Source organism: Desmodus rotundus, chromosome 13 (genome assembly GCF_022682495.2).
Source record: "Desmodus rotundus isolate HL8 chromosome 13, HLdesRot8A.1, whole genome shotgun sequence".
NCBI classification, from domain to species: Eukaryota; Metazoa; Chordata; class Mammalia; order Chiroptera; family Phyllostomidae; genus Desmodus; species Desmodus rotundus.
The window spans coordinates 11,715,400-11,729,454 of record NC_071399.1 but is presented as its reverse complement, the minus strand read 5'-3'; the positions used below and the strand labels follow the sequence as shown (position 1 = coordinate 11,729,454).

At 40.9% G+C, this 14,055-nt stretch overlaps 1 protein-coding gene across 1 annotated transcript in view; it reads right to left on the bottom strand.

Moving 5' to 3' along the window:
• ASAH1 (N-acylsphingosine amidohydrolase 1) overlaps positions 1-14,055 on the bottom strand; it is a 35,860-nt gene that overhangs the window by 2,739 nt on the left and 19,066 nt on the right. Inside the window, 11 exon segments of the mRNA XM_024562641.4 lie at positions 139-195; positions 614-737; positions 835-966; positions 4,210-4,291; positions 4,422-4,476; positions 5,027-5,171; positions 6,240-6,285; positions 7,207-7,281; positions 10,857-10,935; positions 12,993-13,079; positions 13,514-13,604. Coding sequence (XP_024418409.3) covers positions 139-195; positions 614-737; positions 835-966; positions 4,210-4,291; positions 4,422-4,476; positions 5,027-5,171; positions 6,240-6,285; positions 7,207-7,281; positions 10,857-10,935; positions 12,993-13,079; positions 13,514-13,604 — 973 coding nt within the window.

The following is a 14,055-nucleotide window of genomic DNA, read 5'->3' as shown; positions in this document are numbered from 1 at the left end:
CAGGGCACAAACAAGAATCAACCATTGAGTGCACACAGAATTAGAACAACACATTGATGTCTCCGTCTGTCTCCCTCCCTCCCTCTCTCCGTTCCCTTCTCTCTCTCTAATCAATCTATCAATAAACAGTTTAAATACCTTGTTGAGGACAGGTTTTGTCGACAAGATATCATACATGGTTGGTAAAGAGATGTTCTAAAACACAAGAATAGTTTGTTCACGTCAAATGCAGATGTCAACAGCCTTATTCACACAGATGGGTCATGGGAAACCAAGATGTTCATCCATCAACCTCCCCCCAACTCCCTAAATGAATTTCCCTTGGGGTCACTGTCAGAAGCAGAAGTAATGGTTCTAATGTGTCACATTTTCTTTCTGACTCTTCCTCCCCCTTTAATTCTTGCCTGTTTGTCATTCACCTTCACCCCGTGTGTACAGAATTAGAATAATAAAGGTAAGTAGAGCAAAATTTTCCTCTTTAAAAACAAAACAAAAACTCAGTGGGGACTTTCCCTTGATACTGGATCGGATGAGGTTTATAATTCTATAGAAGCCAAAGAAAAATGCCAGAGCTAATGTAATCTTAAATGTCACCATTTCTTGTGTTACTTACGTCTTGCGTTGTGTGGTTTAAACACATCTTTGCAGCTGTTCTGCGATCATCAAGGAAGAAGGGATTTTTCCAACGGTCATAATTAGTTTCCACCACATACCATCTGCCCTGCTCAGGGTCGAGTCTAGATAGAAAGAGAGACTCCTCTCAGGCCTCGGGCGCCACACCTGTACCTACGTCATCCCGTGCCGTGGTTCCTGTTCTGTGACGCAGGCACTTACTCGTGCACGTCCAGACATTTTTTCCTGTCCCGTGTGATCACACAGCCCTCTCCAGTCTTGTTGCCTCCCAGGATGAAGTACGCTGGGGCCAGTATCTTCGTTTTGATCAATATATTCCTGGCTTCTTCATAACTACATAAAAATATTTTTTAAAAAACAAATTTTTAGTTGTCACGGCATTGAAAATTTTTAACTACGGATACTAAGTGAAAACAAATCTTTGAGGAACATGTTCTTTAAAAGGTGGTTAGCAATGCCTCGGGAAGGAACAGCTCCCACTCCGATGTGGCAGAACAGAGATCCGAAACCTCCCCTCCAGTCCGAGGGACAAAACAGCCTCAAGGGATCTTCTCCCGCCCTTATAGTGTATGCCTTTCACTCCACAACAGAACAAAGGGGCACAGTATTAATTACCATAGATAGGACGGAGGGAGTAAAGAGTAAGCCTTGACAATGGGGGCTATTAATAAATGGAGTGGATTTTCAAAAAAAGATTACTATTCTCATTCCCTGGAGAGCATTAAAAATAGAATTGTCAATTCTAGGTCATTTTGATGTAGTGCTGGCTATAGGCAGTTTTGCTATTATAAGATTTTTGCACAGAATATAACTTCTGGGTTAACAGGTATTATTTAAATGAACAGTTTACTGTACAATTTTTATTTTATGTATGGGTTATTTTTTCTTGTCATAGTGGCATTATCCCTCACATTTTTTAAACAACTCATTTCCTTCCTGTAAACACACACACCACACACGTAAATGAAGAATTCCATATGAGGTTCACCTCAGAAACTCTGAAGTAATTCTTCAAGGGAAGGTAACCCGGAAAAATTTGTATATTTCAATATAAGTAATTTAAACTACAACACACTAAAAGGATTCTACACCATGGTCAAGTGGGATTTATTCCAGGGATGCAGGGACTGTTCAACAACCACAAGTCAGTGTAATACACCATGCTGGCAAAATGAAGGGTAAAAACCATATGATCATCTCAACAGATGCAGAGAAAGCATTTGGCAATTTTCAACCTACGTTAATGATTAAAAACTGCACAATATGGTACAGAAGGGATGTGCCTCAACACAATAACGGCCATATATGACAGCTAACGTTCAAAGGTGCAAAGCTGAAGGCTTCGGAGATTAGGAACAAGACAGATGCCCATTGTTGCCATTTGTACTCAGTATCGTTTTTACAGTACTGGACAGCAATTATGCAAGAAAAACAAAAGGCATCCAAATCAGAAAGGAAGAAGCAAAACTTGCTATTTACAGATGACATGATATTATATATAGAAAATTGGAAGACTTCACACACACACAAACAGAACTAATAGATTCAGTAAAGCTGCAGGATAAAATCAACAAAAATCACTAACTATGCACTAATAATGAACTACGAGAAAGAAATGAACAAAAGAAAAACCGTCAAAAAACACAATGCCAAGGAAAATATTTAACCCAGGAGGTGAAATTCCTGCACACTGAAATATATAAGACATTGATGAAAGAAATGGAAGACAAATAAATGGAAAGATATTCCATGCTCATGGATTGAGAAATTAATATTGTTAAGATGCCCATACTACTAAAGCGATCTACAGGTTCAATGCAATCCCTGTCAAAATTCCAATGGCATTTTTCACAGAAAACAAAATCCTAAAATTTATATGGAGCCCAAAACAAAACAAAACCCTGACTAACAAATTCAATCATGAGAAAGGAGAACAAAGCTGTAGGGATTATATTTTCTGATTTCAAACTATATTATAAAGCTATAGTAATCCAAACAGTATGGTATTGGCATAACAGACACATAAGTCAATGGAACAGAATAGAAAGCTGCAAAATAGACCCATACACATACAGTCAATTAATTTACAAGAGAGCCAAGAATACCCAATGGGAAAGGATAGTCTCTTCAATAAATGATGCTGGGGAAACTGGATGCAAAGCCACATGCAAAACAAAAATAGTGGACCACTATCTTACACCAAACACAAAAATCAACTCAAAATGAATTAAAGACTCGAATGTAAGATCTAAAACCATAAAATTCTTAGAAGAAGAAAAGTGGTAAGCTCTTTGGCATTGGTCTTGACTAGGACTTTTTTGGATTTGACACCAAAATCAAAGGCAACAAAAGCAAAAATAAATATGTGGGACTACATCAAACTAAAAAGCTTCTGCACAGCAAAGAAAACTGTCAACAAAATGAAAAGAAAACCTAAACAGGAGAAAAGATTTGCAAATCATGTATCTCATAAGGGGTTACTATCCATAATATATAAAGAAGTCATGCAACTCAACAGCAAAAAAACCCCCAAACCCATTAAAAAATGAGCAGAGCTTCTGACTAGCCATTTTGCCAAAGAAGACATACAGGTGGCTATCACATACATGAAAAGGTGCTTAACATCACAAATCAGGGAAATGCAATCCAAAGTACAATGAGATATCACCTCACACCTGTTAGAATGGCTTTTATCAAAAAGACAAGGAATAACAAGTGATGGTGAGGATGTGGAAAAAAGCAAACCCTTGTGCACTGTTGGGAGGAACGTAAATTGGTGCAACCACTATGGAAACCAGTATGAAGGATCCTCAAAAAACTAAAAACAGAACTCCCATGTGGTCTAGAAATTCCACCTCTGGAAGCATTTCGCTGAGGGAAAACGAAAACACTGATTCAAAAAGATATGTGCACCCGGTGTTCACTGCAGCATTGTTCACAACAGCCAAGCCATGGAAACAAACTAAGTGTCCACTGTTGGAGAAATGGATAAAGAAAATGTGGTGTGCATAGAATATATACACACAATGGAATATTATTCAGCCATAAAAAAGGAAATCCTGCCCCCCACAACATGAATGGACCTTGAGGGCTTAAGCTAAGTGAAGTAAGTCCAAAGGTGAAAGACAAATACCCTATGACCTCACATATGTGGAATCTAAAAACAAACAAAAAACCAAACTCATAGATACAGAGAACAGATTAGAGGTTGCCAGAGGCAGTCAAGGCTGGGCATTGGGTTGGGGAAATGAGTGAAGGAGGTTGAAAGGTAAAAACGTTGAGTTATAAAATAAGTCCTGGGGATGTAATGTATAACGTGGTTATCATAGTTACTGTAGTGTGTATTTGAAAATTGCTAAAAGTAAATCTTAGAAGTTCTCACAAGGAAAAATAATTTTGTAACAGTATGTGGTGATGGATGTTAATTAGAATTATTGTGATCATTTTGCAATATATACAAATATCAAAACCTTTTGTATACCTTAAATTAATGTTATACATCAATTACATCAATAAAAATAATTTTAAAGTAGAAGAAAATAAATACTAAATTTGATGATAAAGCAAGCAGATTACCTTGTGCTATTTTCCAGGACTGATCTAGTGATAAAGCCTATCCACATGGCATCTTTCTTCCCCAGAATCCACTCTATGACACCTGGCAGGGAGCAAACACACACAGGGTCACAAGACCTGGAATAGCTGAGACTATGAACCACGAGGCAGAGCCAGCTCTCCTCTCAAAACACCTATGAAATTTCCATTTCATTTAACAAATGTCTACTCACCCATATAACCGCCATTTGTACTGAAACGCTCATTGAGTGTAAGACTAAACAGTCCCTGAGAAAAAGAAAGGCGTGAAGTCAGAAACCGAGACCATCCTGTGCAAGGCCCTCTCGCCGTACTCTACACGGTCTGTCGAGACCTGGACTGGGTCGTGGGGAATGCAACAATTAATCAAAACCATGATAATATCACCTGCTATGAACAGAGCTGTTTTAGAAGTTCAAAGCACTTTCACCCCTACTGTGTGAGGTAAGTAGATGCAATGTTATCGGCCTCCCTTTGCTAACAAAGAATCTGCAGTGCAGAGAATTCATGGCTAACGTGCCTGAGTGGCAGACCGAGGACCGGATTCCAGGTGGCCATTCCCCAGCCCCGACATCCAGCCACATAATTTGCCCCCAGAATGGGTTCAGGAAACTTCATTTCCTTTCTACTTCTCTCTACCATGTGAGCGCTCTCCTGCGAAGGTGATAAGAAGTGCAAGGGGGTGAACAGGGGCTCCGTATTCTTTTTAGGTCCTCATTTCCTTAGATTCCACCCTTCACAGAGAGTAAAAGCAGGATGCAGAGCTACCTGTAATGCTATGTAACGGGAGATTCCTTACTGGTTTGAATCCTGTTAACATGCCCACATAGCCAGCAAAGCTTGACGCCTTGAAGACAGTTTTATTGTTTCTTTGGAAGTCCAAGTTCACTGTTAAAGGTTTTAGCGCCTCGGTTACGACCCAGGTGTTGTTATTTATATTCCACCTACAAAAGACAAATTTTAGTGACATTTCAGAACAATGATGATAATGATGAATATAATGATGATGCCTGTGCTTTATACCAGGTACTGTATCTAATCTGTAATGATCAATCCCAACAAGAACTTTGCATCAGAGGGGAGGGGAGCTGGGGATAAAGGGATTAAACACAAAAACAAACAAAAAACAACTCATAAACACAGACAACAGTAGGGTGATTACCAGAGGGAAAGGGGGTGGGGGAGGTAGAAGAGGGTAAAGGGGGGATAAATGGCGATGGAAGGAAACTTGACTTGGGGTGGTGAACACACAATACAGTATACAGATAATGTATTATAGAACTGTACCCCTGAAACCTATATAATTTTGTTAATCAATGTCACCCCAATCAATTCAATATAAAAAAGAACTTTGCAATATAGGGGTTTTGTCCTCCACTCCCCATGTGACAAAACTGAGGCTCAGAGAGGTTAAGCAGTTCTCCCAATACAACAGCCTACAAATTGTAAACTCCAGATTCAAAGTTATCCCTCATTGTAAAGCCCTGCTACATGTTTTTTCCAGAAAGATTGAGACAGAAAACAGAGGCTATTCTTCCTTTTTTAGAGACTTTTTTTTTAGATTTTACTTATTTATTTTTAGAGAGGAGAAGGGATGGAGAAAGAGAGGGAGAGAAACATCAATGCATGGTTGCCTCTCGTGCACCCCCCACTGGGGACCTGGCCTGCAACCCAGGCATGTGTCCTGACCAGGAATCAAACCGGCGACCCTTTGCTTCACAGGCAGGCACTCAATCCACTGAGCCACACCAGCCAGAGCTATTCTTCCTTTTAAGCAATAAACTAGACATGCATCTGGGCCTTCAGCATGTCCCAGATCTCTGTTCACTGGGTACCACTCAGGTACAAACTCACAAACAACTGAGTGAAAGTGTGCCCATCTTGTCCCAAACTAAGGAACCAACCCACGCTCTTCCCTTGTGGTCACACCTGGAGTGTGACTTGGGACTTTTCATCAGTGTAATACAGTCTACTCTTCTTAAGGACTGATAGGTACCATTTTCTTTACTTACCCAAGAAATATTCCAAAATCCATGTTTCGCCCGTGTATTAAATGACCTAATTGAAAGAAAGCGAAAGAGACACGTAGAAGCAGTTATGACAATATGACAGATCTTAAAGCTGGACGCTTCATTTTGGCTCACTGATACAACTGTTAAATCCAACAAGAATTAAGCAGCATCTTGATACTGGAAGTGTTAAGATTAAACTGTTCTCCTTGTCACATTGGCCAGATCCCCCCATAACCCCCAAGAACACCGGGTTCCAGGTAAGGTTAGAGTATGGGGAAAGGATCAGTGGTCATTCTTTGGTCCACTAGGACACAGTCCTTGCAGGACACAGTTATGTTAGCCTCACCTAATGTGACTTGCTGACATCCTTCAGGCATTGTCACCCATAGCTGGACACCTCAAGGGTTAGGTACAGGCAGACTGTATAACAAAGTACAGGTCAAAACCAAGAGTGACTCAGGCTAAATCATCCTGTGCTTTGTACTTTGGGGACCTGCCAGGAAAAACATGGGAAAGTAAGGGTGGTCTACCCAGGGTCTGCTGGCACCCTGTGGGTATCCCGAAAAACATGGGAAAGTGAGGAAGGATGGAAGATTTGTCCTGGGCTTCGGGTGAAGCCTGGGATCGTTGCGTATACAGAGGTCATTAAGCATCCTGCGAGCACTCGTATCGAATCATGAAGACGAGTATGAGTAGACCGTGAGGAAGGGTGAGCACATTTGCAGTCCTGACGCACTTCTTCCAAATTGTTTTGCATGCCTGAATTAAATGTTAATAGGCATTACAGTGGCCTTAAAATAGGATAGTTTTCAATTTACTTTTAAAAATTTACCCAAATCCATAAAGCTATGTGTAACACAAAATTCGCAAAGCAAGCCGAGATTTTACAAGTCCTAATTCCATCTGTTTGGAAGACCTTTCTTTGACCCTGTGCTTCGTGGTACCCACCCTCCCTGAGCACGCTTACCTTTTTTGTCCTCTGCTATTATTGAAGTACAAATGGTAAAAAACTCATAGAAAATGTTGAATGAAATAATCTCTCCTATGAGAAAAGACAGAACATTTTTGGGTTAATAGAGAGAACCATGACATTATTAGAAACTTCTTTTTTAAGAAAGGGTTGAGCTGTCCTCTCTGTGTGAGTTTCCGCTTTGGCAGGCCAGTCTGAATGCACCTGCGTGGCGGGCTGAGTGATGGTGGCTCACCAGCCTGTATACTGCTGATGGTGACAAAACTAGTCCCCAGAGAGGGACCCACTGGGTAAGCTGAACATCTGGGCATGGGGGAGTTCTGTCACACTGTAAGGTCCACCTTTTTCCATCCATATGCTTCCTTTTAGTTTCCTTTGGGACACTCGACTACAATAATTTAATACATCTGGCTTTTGGTTGCATACTGCAAAGTATTTTGCCTAGATTTTTAGAGTGTGACCAATATTTGAAGCTGAGCAAAGAAATACAGGAACTATTAATAAGGGCAGAGCTTACAAAGAAAATTCATTGCAAAACATTTTAATTTTTGTATATTCTTCCAAAACTGTGTAATAATAATAATACCATTTAGTGTTTAATAATTCAATGATATACATTCCCACTGTCCCAATTCACGTTAACATGTTAGGCTTAATATGTTTTTTTCTCACCCCAACTTAACGTGGGGTTTTTTTTCCATCGGATTTCTGCTTTGGTGAAATTCCACTCTTATTTTCTTTTATTATTAATCATCTATTAATCTTTTTAGTCCATTTTTCTCTTGAGATATTTATGTGGTATTCATTTGCTAGAGTTCTTTACATAATAAAGAAATTAAAGACTTCTCATACAGGCTACAAATGTATATTTTCTGTATGCTAATTATCTTTTTATGTCATTTTTGAGACCCTTCCCCTTTAAATTGTTTTTTAAAGAAGCAAAAACAAAAAAAATCTAGCCATTTTTTGTTGATAAATACTACTGATTTTCAGAAATTCTCAACCATCTCTCTTGTAAAACCAGGGTATACAGGCTACTTAAAATAATTCTATTGTTCAGTAGCTTAAAAAGAAAACTTTTGGGATGGCAGAAAAAGTCTGTTTCATTAAATGTTATTAGTTGGAACTGGAATTTTAAAAATGGCTTCCAAAAACATCAATACCCAAGAATATGATGACTATGAAGACTATGAGAAACAATATGATAGAGGACATATGAATGAACAACATGCAAGGCGTCCTCTCTGAAAATTAAAAATGCAGCTCTGTGGAGAGCCAAGAAGGCTAACGTGTGCCAAGGGAGTCGGACGCAGGCCTCGGGTTCAGCACAGCCGCCCAGGCCAAGGAAGATTGATTGCTGCACGAAAAGAATGGCTCGGCCGCCTGCTAGATCACTGTACCAGGAAGGAGCAAGAAATGTTCTTAGAAAAATAAAATGTACCTAGCCTTGCAGCTTGTCTTTCTCACGCTCTGCCTCAAAGCTCGCTCAATAGATACAAACTGACTTTACTAATAAACAGCTCCCTCCTCTGCATCCCAGAGAAGGGACTTCGCCTGACTCGTCTTTGACTCTGCTCTTTATTTCTTAATCCCCCGTCGCCTTCCCTCGGGACCTGATCGATCCAGCCGCCCCGGTCGTGGCACAGCTCAGAAAAACCAATAACCTAAATAAATACTGACATTTCATATACGGTGTTCATGGATTGGAAAACTCAGTATTACAATCCCACTCAAATATCAGCTGGCTGTTCTGTCAAAGTTGTTTGGCTGATTCTAAAACTTAATGGAAATGTGAAGGGTCTAGAGTGGCTAAAAGAACTCTGAAGAAAAACAAAGTTGGAAAACTTATACTACGTACTTTAAGACTTATTATAAAGCTTTAGTGAGGTGAGGGCAGTACCATGGTCTTGGCATAAGTAAGGACAAATAGGCCAAACTGAATCCTATTATCTAAATGAAATTTATCTATAGGAAGTCCCCCAACTGAGCCAGATGTATACAGTCTTCTGATTTCCACCAAGAGCACTACTGCAGTTCACTGAGGGAAGGAGTGTTTCCAAGAAATGCTGTTTAGTCCACTGGATATTCCACGTGGAAAAACCCAAAACTTGGTCCTTCACTCCTACCATACCCAAAGTTAATTCAAGATAGATTGTGTAAAAGAGTAAGTGAAAAACATCACGAAGAAAAGAGAGAAGGATACTTTCATGACTCTGGCCTATGCAAAGATTTCTTAAATGGATACGAAAAGCACTACCCCTAAAAAAAAAATGAGGAATTGAACTTTATTAAAATTAAGAATTTTTGTTCATCAAAAGACAGTAATAACAGAATAAAAAAGCAAGCTACAGACTGGGAGAAGATATTTGGAATACATATTTCTGACAAAAAACTTTTATTCAGAATATATAAAGAATTTCTTCAAACAGGTAAGATATGGGCATAAGACTTTAGCCAGCACAAAGAAGGAAGAGAAGGGTCAATAAACTGTTTCCTCTCATTAGCCACCAGGGAAATGCAAATTAGACAATAATGGGACCCTAGAACACACTCAATAAAATGGCTCAAATAAAAAAGACTATCAAGTAGAAAAGAACCAAGCGGAGAAAGTTAAAACTTTTGTACTTTGCTGACTGCCCATGGATACCATCACTCTGGAAACCTGGTCGGCAGAATCTACGAGGCTAACCCTGCAGCTACCCTGTCACCCAGTATACGAGGGGGGACGCAAAACGACCCCTGGAATTATCTTCTGGACGGAGGCCCCCTGCAGGACAGGCTTCGCCAGCTAGGTGAGTGTTCTAGGTCAGTGCACCGGCTGCCGTTGTTGTGACGGAAGGCGTTCGGCTTCCATGAATTTTTTTTTTTTTTGAAGACTCTTTCAACACGTTTGCCCATTTCGTGATGGGTGACCTATGATCACACCTGCTGAGTGTTCAGCAGTTTCTGACCAAAAACAGCATGACCCCCGTGCCCCTCCTTCCATATTCACCGGGTCTCACTAGAGCAACCTTTTTGTTTCCTGGATGAGAAAAGTCCTCAAAGAGAAACATTTTGTCGAAGTGGAAGAGGTGAAACAAAAAGTAGCAGAAGCACAAAAAGGCATCAAAACTCACTACTCCAAAAACTGGCTTGAGCCGTGGGAAAAACGTCTTGATAGGGGTATTGTACCAGATGGAGAGTACTTTGAAGGTGACTGAAGTGTAAGCATGTAAGAATACACAACTTTTATAAATAAATTCCATTTTGGGGGCCCCCCTTGTATATCCAAGAGAAATGAGTGCATATGCCCATCCAAAGGCATGTACAAGAATGTTCATACGTGTTTATTCTTAACATCCCAAACCTGGAACGACCCACATCTCCTGTCCGTACACTAAGCATAAGAAACCAGACGACAGTGCGTACTGCTCAGCGGCCACCTGGGGAGGCGGTGCTGCCCAAGAAGGCGTTTGATGGAGCATTCTGGACGGCTGGAGTTCTCTGTGGTTGATCTGAGCCGCAATTACATGCATGTAAGTATTTTTAAAATTCTACTGAGCTGTACCCTTAAGCTCTGTGCACTCCACCTTATGTATATTATGCCGCAATAGAAAAAATGTTAAGTGCTTTATTAAGTTGTTTAAAAACTGAGAAATGAACTTTACCTAAAGGTATGCCAGTAACATCTGCAATCCCCTTCATTTCCTCCTCGTAGGGGCCAGGAAAGTTGCCGAGTAGACCAGGCTGAAAACCAAACAAAGTAACAATCGTTCAACCTCAAGCGCTGCTTTGAGATCTGATTCTTTTACATAAAACATGTTCTAGAGATTGCTGCCCCAATAGGTGATCTTATTTTTCAGACACTTCTACATCGTGCATTTTTAGAAGGTCTATGTAATACTCGCTCTAACTCGTGCGAGCTTTTTGTGCCCGTAAGCTCATCTGCTCTCCAGTATTATACAGAGACGTATGCGTCTCAGACTGTTTCTATTTCACCCTCTTCTCCAGAGATGGGGAATGGAACAGCTCCACGCGAATGCCCTTCTATGACCCACAACAGGAGCGTCACAAGAAGCCTCCTTACGGCTCTACTCAAACCCACCCTTTAGCCAATGGCATTTCAGCCTCCTTACTCTTTCCTTCCCACACATAGCAAAAACCTGTATCTGGTCATTCACGAAAACTTCTGTTTTGGTTAATATATGATCATGGGCTAAGCTTCTATATGCATTCTGTTAGCAAATAGTAAACACATGAGCAACTTTCACGGCAGACACCACACTTTTATCCTTAACTGCAACTATTCACTAACAATGAGATCAAAATTTAAGCTCACACAGCCTCTTGCTAAGATAGTATGTTTAAAATTTACAAGTCCCATTGCTCACCAGTTTGCTATTTGTATGGACTGTGGCCTAACACAGCGCAGACGGGGACTATTCCCTCCAATTTCACACACAAAAAGGACTCACTGAGCTTGTATTCACCATTTACCACATCCAGGAATTGTGCTTTTCCTGCAGTGTGTCAGTAGGCCTCACGACCACCACACACAGTGTGTCTCAGTGAACTCTCCCTGAGGAGAAAGCTGAGGTTTCGTGAGCTAAGAAACTTGTCTGAGGACACACAGCTGGAATGTGGCTGACGCAACCTTAAAATCCAATGTTTAAAGAACAGACACCCTGATGTTTGATTACAAAGCCCGCAGGAGGGGACAGGGGCACGTGGGGCGCGTGGGGGCCTCTTTTGCTGCTGCTCCTGACAACACATGCATTTTGGGGAGGTCAGGTGAGTAGGGGCATACACAAGCCAGCTGGCAAGTCTGGCAGGAGCAAGTGTTACAGGAAGGACATGCCCGGGGCATCCGGCCTCTGGGACAATGATCAGCAACCAGGGGTGGTTTTACTGCTCACACCCCACCCCCAGGAGATTTGGTGACATCTAGAGACATTTTCTGTTGTCACAACTAAAGGGGTGCTACTAGCAACCAGTGGGTAGAGGCCAGAGATGCTGCTACACATCCTTCAATGCACGGACTGCCCCTGACAACAAAATAGTATTCAATCCCAAATGTCATTAGGTTAAAATATCTGCCCTAGGGCCTTGGTGTGCCCCGCACCCCACCTATCCTCTGCATTCTGCAGGCCAGTGAGGCCCCAGAGCAGAGACTGAAATATGGTCAAATAAGGTGACGAGGCTCTCTCAGGGGGCCCCAGGGGCCAGGCCCTAGAGTTTCCATTGGTTCCACCTAAATCAAAAAAGGGGCTTAGGACTAGAGTCTTCCTGCAGGACCAGGAGGAAAGTGAAGTGGTTTGGTGGATGTGTACCCACGTACACATGTGAGAAGCAGGCGACCCATGCGGGCTCCACAAAGCAGAGGGCCGGCTGAGAAAAGTCTCCGGGTGTCCTGGGATACTCAGCCAAGCACGTAAGAAGAACCCCAAGTATTCCATAACTTGTAAGCCCATGAGCATATATATATATAAGGGGAAGGAAATGCCACGCTCCCAGATGAAATGCGTATATTTTTCCCATTGCTCTGGAAAACTGTTAAGACTTTTAAAAAACATTAAAAAGCAGCGGACTGCCACAATTTGCCGTCCACTCTATGTCCTGTTACTCTGAAGGGACTAAGCCCCAGAGTTCTCAGTCCCTCTGAAGTTTTGACAGTGGTCTAGAATAAACAAAATCATGTCCAAGCTCCTTTCAAGAGGTTGCAAAATTATGCCTTTAAGTAAATACCAGAGGCTTTTCTGAACTGTGTGTGTTTAAAATTTATTATAGGAAATAACATATCTTACCAACTTTTGATCCACTATCTGCATAATTTTTCCACTTGGAACAAAAGCATTTACTACATCCTTCAGGGAATTCACGATAATCTTTAGCTGTAAGATTAATTAATTAACTAATTAATAAGGAACATAAAGAAGTATTCACATTTAAGATAAATACTGGTATAATGAAAACAGATCTGGACCTTTTGATTTATTTGTACGTAGCGAAATAAAATAGGGTGATACTGGACAATATTTTCAGTTAAGTATAAACACAATACAGCTTTAACATGGGATCAACTACTCAGATGAAGGCAGATGAGTCAGAGAGAAAGAAACAAAGGCAAAGGCCAGTAAAAAGAGCAAGAAGCGACAGACAAGGCACGGCATCTTCTCCTCTGCTCCCATTTACTGTAAATGGCAGAAAAGAATCCAAAGCTCATTCTTAAAACACTTGTGTGTAATTGCACGAAGTAAGAGTTCATGTACAAGTGCGATCGGAGTCAGTGAAGTCAGGAACAGAAGCGTGAAGAGTCACAGCTTACCGACGATGCTTTGACGGTGAGCAAATCATGCCATCTCTTGTAGGGCGGCAAGTCGAGATTTACGGTGTACCACGGGACTGGCCCCCGGTAGCTGCAATGAGAGGCGTAGCGTCTTGAAATATTGAAATATAATGGGCGTTAGGTAGTTATATGTACATGGACATGTTAGAGATATATTCCTTTTTTTAAATTTAATCTTTATTGTATTTTTTCCGGTTACCATTTAGTCCCCTTATAAGAGATATGTTCTTGACAACAATAGAGAAGTTAGCCTTCAGCTGAAAACTTGCCAATGCTCATTTCCCGGTGCTTCTGTCCTACGCTGTGTCTGATCATAAGTAGTTTCAGAAGTCTTAGAAGAGATTACACGTACTGAAACATTAATGTGAACTGGGGATATGGGAAAGAATCAGTTTTGGTTCTAGAGTTACATGTAACTGGAACATCACTGCTAGAAAATATCTGCTCTGTTTTTTTTTTTCTTCCTAAATTTCTGCAAAAGTTTAGTCTAAGCTTGGGAACCTCACTAACTGGTTTCCCAG